At 34.6% G+C, this 18,477-nt stretch overlaps 2 protein-coding genes across 2 annotated transcripts; one reads left to right on the forward strand and one right to left on the reverse strand.

Annotated features, from left to right (window-relative positions):
• Nucleotides 1-750: 750 nt before the first annotated feature.
• On the reverse strand, nt 751-5,910 carry LOC115878902. Its single transcript, XM_030895512.1, has 2 exons — nt 2,284-5,910; nt 751-2,121 (listed from the first exon to the last, which is right to left on the reverse strand). Exons 1-2 carry the CDS (start codon nt 5,908-5,910, stop codon nt 751-753), a joined length of 4,998 nt encoding a protein of 1,665 aa, XP_030751372.1.
• Nucleotides 5,911-14,124: 8,214 nt separating this feature from the next.
• On the forward strand, nt 14,125-15,705 carry LOC115878931 (immediate early response gene 5-like protein). Its single transcript, XM_030895544.1, has one exon. It carries the CDS (start codon nt 14,284-14,286, stop codon nt 15,181-15,183), a length of 900 nt encoding a protein of 299 aa, XP_030751404.1. The 5' UTR covers nt 14,125-14,283; the 3' UTR covers nt 15,184-15,705.
• Nucleotides 15,706-18,477: the final 2,772 nt, after the last annotated feature.

Genomic DNA, 18,477 nt, shown 5'->3' on the forward strand with positions numbered 1-18,477 from the left:
TGCGAGCGACGGTGCACACGTCCCACCCTGCAAAGTTGGATACGACGTTACGTTTACATCTTCATCAGGGTGGGACTAACGATTTGTTATTGAAGAAAGATATGGGTTGATTTCGGCATAATTGAGGACGGGCTACAGGATGACGCCCTCGGCGTTTCGAACTGATGCTTCTAAATCAGTAGTTCCCAAACTTATTTTTCTCGTGGACCACTTTCAAAATTTTACTGGTTTCGGTGGACCCCCTGCTGCTACATTTCTACCACATTCTTAAAGTCGCCAAAAAATAAAAATTGTGTCACTTCTGAGTTCTGTCCCTATATTCCGATATGTAAAATAAAAACGAAAAATGGTACATTTTATATCACTTTATTTATTAAAAGAATAGAATTACAAGAAAAAATATTAAGGTAATATAGGTTCAGGTCATAATTTTAATTAATGGGAAGGATGTATCTGATGGAGTGTCAGCAAACGATCAATGTTTGGTGTTGTAGATTGAACTATTTCTTCGTTGATAGTATTACTCAGAGGTATTACTATTGCAATTAAAAACTTGTATTAAAACAGCGGACGTATTACTGACTACTTTATTGTTCCGCCATCTTCTTTTTTTTTTTGACAGACGACTCTCAATCTTAAGGTCGTCCCACACGTACAATAACTAAAGGTAACTTTACACATAAAAATAGGAAAACAGAAAACAATAAAAACACTGAATGACCACTAAACATGCCCCCGGCCTTGAAAGAGTCAGCTTTCAACCTCAATCGGCAATACACAAAACTTAGCAAAACTCCGTTTCACAGTTCCACTTGATGTCTTGATAGTAGCTACTCGAGCGATGCCGTCTGATCCTGGATGAAGTAAGACGATTCTACCGAGTTTCCATTGAAGTGGATGAGAGTGGTCATCTCTGAGAACAACAAGAGACCCAACTTGAAGTGCTGCTTGCTGAGTTTTCCATTTGGTGCGTAACTGAAGCTCGCTAAGAAACTCACGAGTCCAGCGGGACCAAAAATGTTGTTGGCACTGCTGCATCAGCTGGTATCTTGAAAGGCGTGACGTTGAAATGTCTCTAAGGTCTGGATCGGGAAGTGATGTTGCCGGTTGTCCGATAAGGAAATGAGAAGGGGTTAAAGCGGATAGGTCATTGGGGTCTGAGGACATGGGAGTGATTGGACGAGAGTTTAGGATTGCTTCAACCTCTGCCAATATAGTGCAATACTCTTCAAAAGTAAGTTTTACGCTACCGATTATTCGAGTCAAGTGTCTTTTAGCCGACTTAACACCGGCTTCCCAAATTCCTCCGAAGTGAGGTGAGAATGCGGGTATGAAGTGCCAATTTACGCCAATATTAGATATACTATCTTGTAAAGAATGTTCTTGCGATTTTAAAAATTGAGATAATTCTCGTAACTCTGAATTGGCTCCTACAAAATTTGTTCCGTTGTCGGAATAAACATTACTTGGCTTACCACGGCGTGCTACAAACCTCCGGAAGGCAGCAATGAAGGCATCCTTTGATAAGTCACTCACCAATTCTAAATGAGTGGCCTTGGTCACAAAGCACACAAATAGCGCAATATACGCTTTAGAAACCTTGGCTCCTCTTCCCTTTTTTGAACTCAAATATACTGGACCTGCGTAGTCTATGCCAGTATTATAAAAGGGTGGAGCAGGAGTAACACGCGCTTTTGGAAGATTACCCATGATTGGAGAAGGTTGCAGTGGTTTGCAGCGGTAGCATTTTATGCAGGAATGAACAATTTGTTTAGCCAAATTGCGACCAGCCAGTGGCCAATAACGTTGACGAATTGAATAAAGCAGTTGTTGTTGTCCAGCATGGAATAATCTTAGATGCTCGTGTCTAAAAAGCAATTTTGTAAGATGGTGCTTGGACGAAAGAAGTATTGGATGTTTGACATCAAAACTAAAATTTGATTGACTAAGACGTCCACCAACACGTAAAATACCCTCATCGTCTAGAAAAGGATTTAAAGAAAGAAGCTTAGATTGCCTTGGCAACGCATGACTCCTTTGCAACGTTTGAATTTCTTCTGCAAAATCATCCTTTTGAGATATCGTAATAAGGTATCTAAGAGTATCAGATAAATCCTTTGCCTTGAAAGGTTTAAATTGCTTGTCAGTGGGATTTCGACAATTGTATATGAATCTAAGACAATAAGCGACCACCCGTTGAAGTTTCATTAAGTTTGAAAATTTATTAATATTAATCCAATTTGAAGTTTGAAAAGCTGCGAGAATTATTTTTTGTTTCTTAACTTCTGGGAGTTCTCCTTCAAAAGTAGCTGCAGAATAGGGCCATTGATCTTTAGGTTGGCTAAGCCATTGTGGGCCATTCCACCACATAGTACAATCCAAAAGAGCCCTAGGCAAAATACCTCGGGAAAGAAAGTCTGCAGGATTGTCGGCGGTTCGAACATGATGCCATTGGTTAGGTTGTGTTAACCTTTGTATTTGAGCGACTCTGGTTTGAACAAAAACTTGCAAAGTACTTGGAGAAGTACGAATCCAGGCAAGAGAGACAGTGGAATCGCACCAAAGAAATATATCATCAAAAGTAAAAGTCATTGAATTTTTCACTCGATCAACTAGCTGTGCTAACAAGAGAGCACCGCACAGTTCTAATCTTGGAATTGTTAACGATTTTAGAGGACTAACCCTACTTTTAGCTGTCAAAAGCTTTACCTGAATCTCTCCGCTGGAAGATATACTACGAATGTATAGACATGCGCCATATGCTTGTAAAGAGGCATCGGCAAACCCGTGTAACTCCAACTTAACGATTGACGTATTTGAAACAAATCTGGGTATTTTTAAAATGTTAAGTACTGGTAGTTCTTGCCGTAATTGCCGCCATTGATTGTCTATAGTAGCTGGAAGAGACTCATCCCAGTCAAGCTTTAAGGACCAAAGTGATTGAAGAAGAATTTTTCCTAAAATGATACATGGGCCCAAGAGTCCCAAGGGATCAAAAATCTGAGCTATATCAGACATTATAGTACGCTTGGTAAACTTATTTAAACTGATAAAATCAGCAATAGTGTACATTAGCTGATCGTCTTCATAAGACCAATACAAACCTAGAATCTTGGTTCGTTGATCCTTGCCAATTTTAAGAATAGTAGAAGGATTTTGAATGTGCTGAAGAATTTTGGTACTATTAGTTGCCCATTTTTGAAGTTGAAAACAGCCTGAAGAAAGTATTTTTGAAATTTCGTCACATATTGTTAACGCCTCACTTTCTGAATTGCAACTTATCAACAAATCATCCATATAGAAATTGGATGCCACGAAATGAGATGATTGTGGGAATATTTTGGAATAATCTATGGTCAATTGCTTTAAACATCTTGTAGCTAACCAAGGAGCTGATGCAGTACCGTAAGTTACTGTTTGTAATTCGAAAGTTTTTAATTCCTCTGAAGAATCGAAACGCCATAGAATATTTTGGAGATGTTTTTGTGATCTATGAATCTCTATCTGCCGATACATTTTAACAATATCCGCACAGATGACAATAGGCCCCTGTCGGAATCTTAATAAAATGGAAAAAAGATTATCCTGAATGGTAGGACCAACTAGCTGCAAACTATTAAAAGAAATTCCATTATCAGTTTGTGCCGAGCCATCGAACACAACCCTAAGCTTAGTAGTTTGATTATTTTCGTTAACAACTGCATGATGTGGCAGAAAACCAGAATTAGAATGTTCGTCAATTTTAGATATTTCTCGCATATGACCAAGTTGAATATATTCGTTCATAAATGCTGCATATTCTTCCTTTAACTTTGGTTCACGATTCAATTTCTTCTCCAAAGAATAGAATCTTTTGGTAGCAATTTCACGAGAATCACCTAGAATAATAGGATCGCATTTTAAGGGAATATGAACAATAAATCTACCGTCGTCTTTTCGCTCGGTTGTTTTAGAAAATATGTCCTCGCAAAGCTGTTCATCTGAGGAGAATTTCACATTTGAACCAGGTGGAACAGTTTCTTCGACTTCCCAGAACCTTTTCAATAAAGAATAGATTTCGTCGTTTGAACTTGTACTAAAATTGCACATGGATTGCGCAGCAATAGGATCATTGTATAATTTTCCAGAGACTACCCATCCTAGAACAGTTTTTTGTAACGTAGGTAAATTAGGTCCTAAGCGGAACTGACCAATGCATAATAAATTGTAGAACCATTCAGCACCAATTAGAATATCAATCTTTGAAGAAACCGATAAACCAGGATCAGCTAACCTCAAATTGGAAGGAATATTTAAATTTGAAAGGTCGAATGACTGGAATGGTAAACCTTTATTAATTGTAGGTAGAAGTAAACATGAAATATCAGCTTTGAATGAGTTATGCATGGACACTACAGTAATATTGCATCGCTGTTTGATTTGAAAAGGAGTTTGAACGATACCCGAAACAGAAATACTTACTGGAAATGTCTTTAGACCTAATCTCTTACATGTATCTTCTGTAATAAAATTGGATTGGGACCCAGAATCTAATAAAACTCTGCATGTTTGAAAATATCCCTTTGAATTTTTAATTTGAACTAGTGCTGTAGATAATAGAATATTATCCGAAGCAATGCTTGAAGTTGCAGAAAATGCGTTATTTGATGAAGTTGTTGGACGCTCTGGTCTTGAATTTACTTGAAAGTCGTTATGAAGAATTGTATTATGCTTTTGAGTACATTTTTTGCAATGTCCTGCTAGGCAATTGTTGATCGTATGAAAACCGCGTAAACAATTTAAGCATAATTTTCGATTCTTAAGCTGATTAAGACGATCTTGAGTTGAAAGCTTTAAAAAATCATTGCAATTTTGTATATAATGATTTGAACCCTTGCAAAAAATGCATTCAGTTTTGAACTTTGTTGAAATTTGATATGAATGAGATTGTATCTTGACCTCTTTGGTCATTAAAACTGTTTCTAAGAAATCGGCTCTTGAACGTAAAAAATCTTTGAATGTTTTTAATGTCACCGTATCCGAATTGCCCTGAGTTGTCGCTGCTTTAACTTGCTCCCATGCTCGAAGTGTTGATTTGTCTAACTTATGACTTAATACAAAAACAAGAAGTGTGTCCCAGTGCTCAACCGGTTGATTTAAGTTTTTTAATGAGCACAAATGCTTAGAGAGGCTATCTAACATTTTTCTTAAGTCACTTGCTGACTCTTTAGATAATGTGGGCATTTCGAATATGGCTTTGACATGATTGTTTACCAGAACGCTATTGTTATTATACCTTTGAAGTAAAGAATTCCACGCTATCTGGTAATTGTCAGCCGAAAATTCTATAGAACGAATAACTTGCATGGCACCGCCGTCCAATGCTGCCCTCAGGTAGTGAAATTTTTGAATGTTTGTTATACTTGAATTTTCATTGATAAGTGAATCGAATGTATCTCGAAATTCTAACCAATTATCGTAACAACCTGTAAATTTCGGTAATTTTATTTCTGGTAATTTTACATTGAAATCATTTTTATTATTGTTACTTGAGCCTACATCAAAGTTACTTGAATTACTCGATTCGCTATGAGAATTTGGAATTACCTTGTCAAAGATGCTTAAGAATTCCTTGCACTCAACTAATAAACTAAAATAATTTTTCTCAAAAGTTTCTCTTTCCAACGTTTGTGTATCTAAATCATCTGAACTTATCTCTATCTCTGTTTGAACTATCTCGTATTCTTGTATTAATTTCTCATATTTTTCTAAACGTAACTTTAATTCAGCAATCTTAAACCTTTCACGATCGGTAGGCGAAGTATCTTGAAAGGATTCCTTTAGGGTTTTAAAATATTTTTCAAATAATGTATGTCGTTGTTTGAAAACTCTACGTTTCCCTAAAAGAACCCTTGTCTCCTCGTTTTGCATTTTGATATTAAAACCTATTAATAAGAACTTGGAGCAAACCTATCTTCCCGTTGAAAGAAAAGGATAATAAAGGTAAATAGGAACGGACTCACCGGCAATTTGCGTCGTCGTTTTACCAATCCCGGGCACGGCTCTCAAAACGTATTTTTTTTCTGCTTTCGTCGATGTGTCCTCCCCTTTTCCGATGCAGTTGGACCAGTCCACTCTTCGCACCGCTTTTACTACGCAACTCCCCTATTCTGGATCGTCTTGCGCAAATGGACTCGTCCGGCTTCGACCTTGAACGATAGAAATTGATCGGAAAAGTATGGATTTTCTTTGAATCTTTGAAATAATTGAAGATTTCACCCAGCTATCCGGCTCGAAGGACCAAATATGTTGTAGATTGAACTATTTCTTCGTTGATAGTATTACTCAGAGGTATTACTATTGCAATTAAAAACTTGTATTAAAACAGCGGACGTATTACTGACTACTTTATTGTTCCGCCATCTTCTTTTTTTTTTTTTTTGACAGACGACTCTCAATCTTAAGGTCGTCCCACACGTACAATAACTAAAGGTAACTTTACACATAAAAATAGGAAAACAGAAAACAATAAAAACACTGAATGACCACTAAACATTTGGCTTTATTTTTGTGAGCAATAACCGCAAATCCCCCCGCTCTGTGATGTTTAATTTGCTCCTTTTTTTTGTTAAGAGGTTTGTAACGGCACTAAAATTCCTTTCGACAAGGTATGACGAGGGAAAAGCTATTAAAAATTTCCTTGCGATTTCCCACAGTCCAGGATATTTTTCGGGTATTTCTGCTTGCAGCCAAAATGTTGGGTAGCCTTTTCTAAATTTCACCTTCAGCTCCTCATTAGTGCTTAGCTCGAGCAGCTCCTCTTGTAATACAACATTGGCCACTTCCGTTTCATCAAATGGATTTATGATCCATGGTGGTATATCCATCGTCAGTATATCTTCAAACCTGGTTTTGAAGTCATCATGCAGAGCACTTAAATGTTGACTGTAGGTATGGATATCCTCATCAATACATTCTACCTGCGACAAGTTTGGAAATTGAGAGAATTCGCGCCGACTAATGTTTTGCTTCATAATTTCAATTTCCCAAGAAAAGCCGAAATTATCCCTTTGTTTTTATTAAATTCAGGCTGTCCCCTTGTAACTGCAAGTTAATATCATTAAATTTTTAAACAAATCTGTCAAATACACCCAATGTCTGCTTTGAATTTGATCAAGTTTTCTTTTTAAATCTGGATCTCTACTTTCTAAGAACTCTAATATGGAATCGAAAACAGAGTAAAATCTCGTTAAGCATGCACCTTTCGACAACCAGCGTACTTCCGGTATGTAAGAGCAGTCGTTGGAAGTCTTCATCATTTTTCGTCGCACAATTGAGCAAATAAACGCGTATTCAATGCATTGCTTCTCGATTTTGTTGACAGCTTTTATTACAAAATGAAGAGATTGGTTCAACCTGTCCCTTAAATGTTTTGCCACAAGATGTTGTCGGTGGATTACGCAATGAATAGCTGTAAGTCCAGGTATAATTCTTTTTGAGATGACTTATAAACCCACGATATCCCGCCCGACCATTTGCAGGAGCTCCGTCTATTTATACCACTGAAATAATGTTTGTAAAATGGGATCGATTTTTCCCGTAAAAAATTACTCAGGGACATTAAATGGCTGATTCGCCTTTTAGTGTCAGTCTCCAAAGTTCTGGCAAATAGTAATTCTTCGTGAATTTCTTACGCAATGAATAGCTGTAAGTCCAGGTATAATTCTTTTGAGATGACTTATAAACCCACGATATCGCCCGACCATTGCAGGAGCTCCGTCTGTTGCCACTGAAATAATGTTTGTAAATGGGATCGATTTTTCCGTAAAAAAATTACTTCAGGACATTAAATATTGATTCGCCTTTTAGTGTCAGTCTCCAAAGTTCCTGGCAAAATAGCAATTCTTCGTGAATTTCTTCCTCAACAATAAATCGGACATATGCCAATAGTAATGCTTCATTACTGGGTAACGCTGACTCGTCCAGTTGTATAGAAAAATTTTTTGCAGATGATTGCACAAAAAAGCTTTCGATATCAGTAGCTCATTTCATCAATGCGTCTTTGTACAGTATTGTTACTTAATGGAATTCTTTTTTTAGTACGTCAAATGGAGATTTGTGCAAAACAGTTTTAAAACCTCTTCAACAGCGGGTAAAATTAATTGTTCTCCGATAGTGTGCGGTTTTCCAGATTTTGCTATAAGTAATGAGATATTGTAAGATGCCCGCAAGCCATCATCGTTACTTTGAGATGTTGAAGCGAACATACTGTGCATGGTGGGTCTCTTTTCCATATTTTTCTTTTCAATGTTTGAAAATATTTTAAATCTTTACCTATTTTATCAGTATGACACCTTTTTAGATGATCTTCGAGCTTTGATGGTTTCATAGAGTCATTGCTCAAAACTTTGTTGCATAATAGGCACATGGAGCAATTGTTTGTCTGCCTCTGATGGAACAAAACCATATTTCAAATAATCGATACTATATTGTCGACATTTTTTCTTTGCTGTAGCCATGTTTCGTGTCAGTTACCTTACCTGTAAAAAAATGTTTTAGTAACCAAGTTTTTTCTGAATATAGGTATCACACCGCAGCCTTTGTCAGCACGCTTGAAATAGAATTACGGCTTGTAAAGGGACCAACTAATAAACCGCTGAGACAAATACAGACGTTTTCACAAAACGGTATCAATTTTAAAGTACATAATTTACCACTAATTTTTAATAGTATAAATAAAAATTGGTGTACTCAGTATCGAATGCTGATCATATTTGTGTAGGAAAAAATAAAAGTCGAAATCCCAAAATTGTCCATAAAAACGATAACTAACATTTTATTAAATCAATGAGTTCACGCGCTCCGTGTATTTGCGTATTTTTTGTCTGCGGCTTCATTGTTAAAACGTGACAAACTGGCATCGAAGTCCTAGCCCCGCCCTTTTCCCGTCGCCCGCGCACCGCTCGCTCTTTCCGAAAAGGAATAGTTTTGATAAAATAGTTTGATTTTAATTTAAAATGATTATGAAATTACTGTTTTATAAAATTAGTAGTTATTTGCAAGAAAAATTACAAAATTAATTGCTCTGCAATATTGCTTATTCGGCCTTTTTAGAGAGGCAGTGTTTCTCTCGTGAAAAAACAATTGAATAAAACGTGCTGTGTTTGTCTTCAAATCGAAAGAGGACAATTAAAGTATCTGTAAGTTACTAAGTTACCTATCTATACAGGCCGTTGTGATCAACCGACTAGTACACGTAAACAAAATACTTAAGTACTATAACAAAAAAGGTAGGTTACTTACTTTTCTCCGGCACTAGCAAACACAGATATAAATTTTCTCACAACTTTTTTCCAAATTCCGCCTTTTTTTCGAAATTCCGGAAACAAATGAATGCGTTTGCCTTTGGCATCAAGTATTTATAGTGGTGATCAAGTTCATGTCTGAACAAGCATTAAGCATTGTCGGGCGGATAGCGCTTTGCAAGTCTGTACACGAAATTGTACGTAATATCGAATACGCAAGTTTGGACAAGTAACAGTCGCTTGCCTTATTAAAATATTATCTGCTTAGATAGGTACTTAAAACAATGTAGGTAGGCCCTTATAAAAACTATGCTTACATTTTTGCTCTTTACTATCAAAAGCAGATAAATTTTCGTGGACCCCCATTAACATCTTATGGACCCCCATTTTTTGTTCACGCCTACGTAGACCCCCAGCAAGTCTCCCGTGGACCCCTGGGGGTCCACCTGGACCACTTTGGGAATCACTGTTCTAAATGGACGAAATCATGAAGATTTTTCTTAATTATGGGTCGAATCGAACCAAACTCGGCACGTGGATAGAGGTACTCGAATGAAGTCCTCAGATGGACAGACGGACAGACAGACAAACAGAACTAAGAAGAAGTTTCACTTCAAATATGCGCACATAGTGCACACACAATTTTTTTTATAACATTTATATTAATTTCGGATACAACACAGTATTGGCCATAAGTGGATGAACTTTGTTAAAATAATGGGTTTTTCCTGTTTATGTTTAAAATTAAAATTTGAGCTATATTTACTTGAAGTCTAGTGTCAGTGCTATAAAAATAAATAGCATTGTTTTTTTAAAATGTGCTTTAATAAGGTAGCAAAAAATTAAATTGAAAAAACTATTGGACAAAAGTAGATGAACAAAATATATATTTAATAAAAAAAAATCTTATGTTAACAAAACTGAAAAATTAACTTATAATTTACTAGTACTTAGTGTAATAACCCTTATTCTTAATTACTTTCAGACATCGCTTAGGCATGGATCCCAGAAGATTTTCAATTATAGAAAAAATCGATATTTTTCCAAGACTCTTTCAAAGCTGCAAATAATTCTTGCTTATTTTTTGTAGAATTTGGTCCTAATGTGTTGATCCAAAAATTTCCCATAAATTTTCTATTGATTCAGGTCTGGGGATTGCGATGGCCATTTGAGAACAGTCACCATTTCATCTTCCAAAAACCTTTTAACCAATTGTGAGGCATCTTTCGGGTCGTTATCATGTTGGAAGTAGTGTACAACTGGCATTTTTTCCTCCAAATAAGGCACTAACAGGTTTTGCAAAATGTCTCTGTAGCCAAACCGATCCATTATGCCCTCAATTTTATGAAGAGGCCCCATCCCATACCCAGAAAAACACCCCCATACCATGATTGAGCCCCCACCATGTTTTACAGTGGATCACGTGTACTTTGGTAGCAATCGTGTGTTGGGAGGTCTTCTTACATGTTGAATTCCATCTGGTGACACCAAATTAAACTTTGATTCATCACTAAAACAAACTTTTCCATTGTGCCACAGTCCAGTTTTTGATATTCCTTGGCAAATGCTAATCGGGCCTTCAAATTTTTTTTTTGATAGCAGTGGTTTCTTGGCGGATCTTCGGGAAAACAACTTCTGGTCAACTAATTTACGTCGGATCGTCCTTGTACTCACTGGTGGATAGCCCATTTCTTCAAGTTTTGCTTTTTATCTTCGTTGACGGCAAAATGGATCTTGTGAAGAAATTCGTTTTATGGCTTTTATCATATTGGGACCAACTTTTTTAGGTCGTCCTGGTTTTCTTTTTATAGAGACATCTCCTCTCTCATTATATCTCTTTAAAATATAATGTACCGCTGATTTTCCAAGGCGTAATTGCTTAGCGATTTCCGATTGCTTCAAACCATCCTTAAAAGCATTCACTACTCGCAACTTAAGATGTGCAGACAAGTTAATTCCACGTGGCATGATATATCACAAGAGCTCAAATGTTTTTAAATCGCAATTGTTCATAAAAGCAGAACAAATGAAACTAACGATTTTTAAAAATATTTGGCTCATCTACTTTTGTCCAAGACAAAAAAGCAATATTTGCCAATTCTTATCTATAAATGATAAGACTAACAGAAGAATTTATATTTGTTTGTAATATTTTGGTGAGAATGTATTAAACTTTTAACATACAAAGGTACATAAAATAATTTTGATATTTAACACCTGAAATCTGATTTTCTTCGCAATTATTGGTATTGGTTCATCCACTTTTGGCCAATACTGTACATAAATTGATCGTCGTACCACTTATGGTTATACTTACCACAAACTAATTTAATAGTTTGTCTGTTTGTTGTTATACCTAATGGCTAAGGATATGCGCTTACATGCAATTTCGAATCGACCGATTATTTAGTTGCAGAAGTAAAAACAATATACTCTTATGAAGCATATAGCTATACATAAACTAAATTGTATATATTATACATTCTCTATTTTGTGCTGATATGCGTTGCTTATATTAAATATTAAATATTGAGTTTCAGTTTTCAAATTCTGGAGGATGCGCCAGGTAAATTTATTTAGTGTTTCCTTTGAATTGATTTGGCACCATATTACATTAGTAATACAAATGTTCCGTATTTGATTTAGATTTTGTATGTGTAGTAATGATAATAATTTATAGAAGATGGTTCGCATTTCTTTGAATCAACTAAATTTTAAAATTGCGAAAAGACGCGTGATTATATAATGTTTTAGAAGCCCTTTTCATCTATTTTCATTTTGGGAATTACTTTTCATTTACAAAAGCACTTGGGGTGGCTCATTAGCATATTTGGAAAATGCATTTTTTTACGAATAATTTGATACCACACACACTTGGTATTTCGAGTCAAATTGTCGTTATGAACCGCATGTTATAATTTCACATAAACCATATGCGAAAACGTCAAAAGTTGACATACGATATGTCGTTAATAAAATAAAAAAATATCGAGGGTGCCGTTTAAAAATTAAAAGTTGTAGTCATTTCCGGTGAAACCGGAAGTGACCGAAGATAATTAAATATGTCCAATCAATCCTAATTTATGTCATATACTAACATACCAAATCTCGTGTTGTATGGAAAAGTAAAAAGTTATAGCCACTTTTGAGATGCATCCGGTATAGAAAAAAAGTTATTTTTTCCGTATAATAAAATAAAATGTTCACAAGCGAAATCTTGTTCAACATTGCGCTATAAGGCAATCTTAAAAAATAAAATTTTGGCGAATGCGCTAGGCAAATAGTGCTTCCTCTCTTGTTCCTCTCTAATTTCTATCAGTCCTAATATCTTATTAACTGATATATTGATATCAAATTTTCAATATTTGTATAACCGGTCATTTACATTGATTTAAATCAACTAAATTTTAAAATTACGAAAAAAGCGTGATTATATAATTTTTTAAGTCCTTTTCGTCTATTTTCATTTTAAGAATTACTTTACTTTTACAAAAGCATTTGAATTTTAATATTATTTTTTTTTATTTTTAACATTTTGAGTTAGGTACTTTTTACCTACTATGGTAGGATTTAGAGAGAATCATTATTTCAAAATATACTTTTTCTAAGCCTCTAGACATTTTTAACTTTTTAAGAAGTAATTAATAAAATTTACTATACAGGGTGTTCCAGAAATAAATGCAAGTATTTTAAGGGGTGGTAGATCTCGGTAAAAGAAACATTTTTTCTCTTTATTGCTTTTAGTCCAAAATAACGGAGTTATTTTACTTTGAAAATTAAAAAAAAATTATTTTTTGCTTAAATTTTGAGAACCACTGGATCTTTTCTGGATTTTCTTTCTTGTAAATTTAATCTACTACCTATGTTTCCATATTATCCAGAAATTATGTTTTTTAACTATAGGTACTACCAGTTAAAATACTTGCAATTATTTCTGGGGCACCATGTATAGAAAAAAGTGACTCTTTCCATATAATAAAATCTGTGATAAAATATTCATGAAATCTTGTTAAATTTTGGCGAATGCGCTAGGCAAATAGTGCTTCCTCCATTTAATTTCTATCAGTGTCCATATAATATTTGCAATTGTAATTATATATTAATTAAACCAAACCAAACCTAGGAGATTTAAACTTCTTTTAAATTATTAATTTATATAAATTGAAAAAAGAACGTGATTAGAGCATAGCTTTGAATTTTTATAGGTCTCATTTCAAGAATTATTATTTAATCTATATTTATTGTTTTTTGAAAACCTACTATAAATGTTATTAAATTGTGATCTACAATGTTAATAAATAAATGTATAATTCTGTAAAATGCGCTAGGTAAAACTGATATAGTGTATACTCTTAGGCAATTTGTTTGATAAGTAATAGGTAAATGATAAGTAATATGTTGATAAGTAATATCTTATTTTATTATACATTTGATTGCAATAAATAATTTATTTTCTTTTCTGCCAGAATTATTAAATTGATTAATAAATACGTAAGCGGTGTACTAATAAGGGTAATTTCTATTTAAAACACTAAACCACTTAATATTAAGTTAGTATCACTTTATTGTAAAACCAGCTAATTACTTCAAGATACCATATTTGACCGTTTATGAAACAAAGAGAATATAGCCATCTGCGTACGCACTCACACTAGATTTTTTGTGCACTTCCGTTTCAATAAGCGTTAGCGTGCCTGGCAATAAAGGTTATTTTGTGTTATATTTTACGTTTATCCAACGTATATCGAATGCGCCCTGTTGCTGTTGGACGTCGGTCTGTTTCGACTATCACCGGCAAGGCCGCGTTTCATTGGCGAGCGATACGTTGAAAGTAGGTTGTGACGTCAGCGGGCAAAGTTTATAAGTATATGTTGCAGCGCGCGTTCCTTGTATTTTAGTTGCGCCTGTTGCGAGAGTTTGTAGTTGTGTGTCAATAGAAAGAACGCGTACGGTTCAAATTTAGTGAGAATTAACTTTAACCATTTTTTTCAACAACACAATGGCTAGTGAAGCTCAAAGGCTAATTGGAATTTCTTTAACAAAAATCGCCCAGTCACGATCTCATCGCGGTGGTGTAAGTTTACACAAAAACTTGTTAGTGGCAACCGTTTTACAAAAAGCTCGGTATATTTTTATGGAAGAGGCTTACAATATGGTACATTACCATGCCCCATCTCCAACAATCGTCCAACAACTGTCCATTCAACAACGACCTGTGCAAGTAGAAGAAAATTTAGTGGGTTTAACAGCGGAAGAAGCAGGTCTGGATTCGGCTAGGCCTCTAAACGATTTCCCAACGTCTTCAACAAACGACGATGCCCAGGAACCCGATTGCTTCGAAACGTCTTGTGTTAAGTGTACTGAAAATCAGCAAGATAAAGAAAACCACCCTCCATTTAACAGTGAGCTGACTTACCTGGACTTGGACAAGACATCGAACATACTTAGGGAAAGAAGTAATTCGTCTTCCAGCACTTCTTCATTGAAGAGGCGAAGAGCTGTTGCAGAATGGGAAACCGAAGAAGCGGTGCAATCTATTTTGCCGAAAAAAATTCGACAGGATGACGAAGTGAGTGAAGTGAGTGACTCGGATAGCAGCAGTAGTAACGACGACTCGGTATTTTTGGACGATGCGGCCCTACTTTCTGATATCGTGAGCAAGGAAGTTGACGAGGCTGAAAGGTCTCAAGAAACGTCTTCTTCGAATAATTGTGGCAGCGGTTCAGCGATGGAAATAGATCGCATTACGTCACTAGTGTCTATCTTCAGTTTTAGTATGGGAGGTGATGGAGCGGCAAAGTTAAACCGATCGATGTCTACACCTGACTTGTGTTCGGCCCAAGCGAAAGACTCTGCGGACAGTTTGCAACAGCGGCCCTTTCTGGCCATGACCGTGTAATTACGCCGTACTTAGCTAAAGGTTTTGGATGTATGTTGCTTGGGCAATATCAGGGCGCCGAACAACGAACATAACGACAGTTCCGCGGCTGACTTCATGTGATACTGTGATTAGTGGTGAAGCTGCGGGGCCCAACATAGACGGCTATAAGAAAAGCCGTCCAGATCATGTGATAGTGAGAAATGTTAACTAGGTCGTTGTGTAATTTTGTACGTAAATTAGCATCTATAAACGGCCGTGCTTCTGGGGTTGGTGAGAAAGAAGGGAACAGCTCAGTCAGGCAGAATTTCCTAATATACATTCCACGTCCGTCCCCAGGCAGGTAGACGCCGACCTCGCCGGTTGAATGAAATGCATTGTTCGCTCCGAGAGGGGTGAGCCTGCTTAGGCCGATGCGTTCACGGTCGCAGACTAAAGACGTTTGGAAATTAACGGTGATTGTTCCGTTTTAGGAATATGTGACTTTATTCTTATACATAAAGAATTGCATATTATATATTTAAAATAAAAATTTTCAGTATACTTCTTGTGTTTTTTTTGTTTATAAAATAGATATAGTAGGTATTAAGTAAAGTAATTATTTCTTACCATTAATACAGGGGAGTCAAATAAGTTCAAATTTTTTCAGGGCTGGTAGATTATATTTTCTCATTACCGTTGTTCAAATAATTCCAAAATAATCGAGTTATTTTAATTAATTGAAAATTAAACAAATTTTGAGAACCACTGGACCTTTTCTAGGTTTTCTTTTTTGTAAATTTAATCTACTACCTATGTTGCCATATTATCGAGATATTATGAAACTAAAAATAAAAATTTTTCAAAAAATTCTAAATTTTCAATACTTTTTTTTCTCGAAAAAAATAGTCGTGTTTCTAGGGTAGAATTATCCTACCCCTAAAATATTTGCACTGATTTAAGACCCACCCTGTATATTCTCGATTCTATCAAAAGAATCCAATAAAATCATTACAAACTTTATTTTTGTTTAAATCAAAATTATTCACAAATTCTAAACCAGACCCGAGACTAGACCATTTTAAAAGTAATTTCTATGCATTGAATAGGTATGTTTTTTAAAAAAATATACACAGTCTTAAAAAATAAGTGCAAATACTTTATGGGTGGTATATTTTACCCCAGAAACACATTTTTGAGGCGAAAACACGTCTTTTCGCGATTTTTTTTAAACGTTTTTTTTCGAATTTTCTTGGAATTTTTCGTTAAAAAACATAATATCTTGATAATATGACAACATAAGTAGTAGGTTAAATTTATAAAAGAAACAAAACATCCAGTGGTTCTCAAAATTTAAACAAAAAATATTTTTTTAATTTTCATAGTAAAATTACTCGGTTATTTTGTACTAACATTTAAAAAGGGTAAAGTTAAAAGGGTAGGTTGTACCAGTGGCGGATACAGAGGGGGGGCCATGGGGCCCGGGCCCCCCCTAAAATCTATAAATTGGGTTAAATATTAGGCTTTTGGTTTAAAAATGGCGCTCTAAAAAGCATATTCTACATTACCTACCGCTTATTTTGGCTCCCCCTAAAATGCATTCCGGGCCCCCCCCCCTAATATAAATTTCTGTATCCGCCCCTGGGTTGTACTACATTTAAAAAGAGTAAATAGAAAATATGTTTCTTTTATCGAGATCTACCACCTGAAAAAAAATTGCACTTATTATTAACCATGTATAATTTACATAATTAAGAAATAACAACGTAAGTTGTTCTTTGCTATTGTCTACTCTGATATTTTATTATTTTTAATAATTTTTGATCAAAATGTAACATAACGGTTCTTTGTAAATAGTTTACTCATCTATGGACTATTTTTAATTTTTACACTAATAATAGAATATATGAAATTGAAGAAATAAATTAATAACACCAATGAATCTCAGTTCGTATTTGTATTTCCTTGAAACCTCGATCAAAGATTAAATATTCCTATTATCTCAATATTAAAATGGAAATTATTAGACATATTTCACAAAATTACTTACAAGATAATTATTATATGAAGCCTAAAATACATATCTATTACTATACACAATTATATTACATAAATATAAGATATACAGCGTAGGTACATCCTACAAACTCTAGTCGTAACAGTCATAGGTATTTTTTAGTGATTAAACTATTCAGGATTTATCGGGAATTTAAAAACATAAACAAATATTCTCTAGAACAGCCTTGAACGTACTTACTACGCATGTAATGCGTCAAACGAATGTAGTACGATGTAGCACGTGTTTTCCAACTTATTTCATTGAATCAGTACTCTTTTTAAGAAATAAGTATATTAATAACTCTATTTTTAACCACAATCTTTTATAATATTAAGTAAAAATCTAATGAATCGTTGATAACGAATAAATAAATTCGATAAATATTCGAACTACTCTTTCAAAATGTTGGGAATGGGAAAATACTTATGATTGATTTTAAATTAATAACTAAAGAGAATACCGGGTACTTTTCAAAAGTTGCTCACCTTTATAACTCTTTTAATTTTTCAGATAAAAAAAACGAGATTTGGCATGTTAGTAGTAGGATATAAACATAGATAAAAGAAAATAATCTTCTATTAAGGTAGATATGAAACTTAATAGTAAAATTTTGGTCAAAGCGCCCCTCCGTGTTCTTAGTAGAGACTACGTTTAACCCAGCGCCTTCGCCTTTTCTGCTGTAAATATTTTTTATGTTTATATTTGATTTCAAAGGATTTAGTTTTAAAGTTACACTGATATATTAGTATATCAGAGTAAACTTTAATAAAACATAAGAATATATATATTTTACAGTTCATTAAATATAAATTTTGACTACAAGGTAGAAAGTAAATCACAATATTTGATAAAACTTATAAGTATACCATTTTTACAGTTAATAAATGATAAAACTATTTCTGACTATGATATTTAAAATTTAGATAGATAGAATATTAAAAAACATACCGGGTATTTGCAGACGCAGGCCCAAATTCAATAAAAATCAAAATTTTTCCTGCGAAAATCGGGCTTTTTTCACAGAAAAGGTATTTTTTGATTTATCAACAATCATTGTCAAGTTGACAATATACAGGGTGTTTTCTAATTAGTCTAAAAATTTGTGGTGTGATTCATCATGTGTTCTTAAAACAATTTTTATATAACCATTGGGTCTAAAGTACTTCCTTTCTGATCTACAGTGTGCTAAAAATTTAAAAAAAATCGATATTTTGCTTAACATAAATGGTACACTACAGCTTTTTTAAAGAAAATATATTTTTTTCTTGACTGGCCAT

The sequence above is a fragment of the Sitophilus oryzae genome, unplaced genomic scaffold, assembly GCF_002938485.1.
Source record: "Sitophilus oryzae breed Bouriz unplaced genomic scaffold, Soryzae_2.0 scaffold_1536_pilon_pilon, whole genome shotgun sequence".
Taxonomy (NCBI): domain Eukaryota; kingdom Metazoa; phylum Arthropoda; class Insecta; order Coleoptera; family Curculionidae; genus Sitophilus; species Sitophilus oryzae.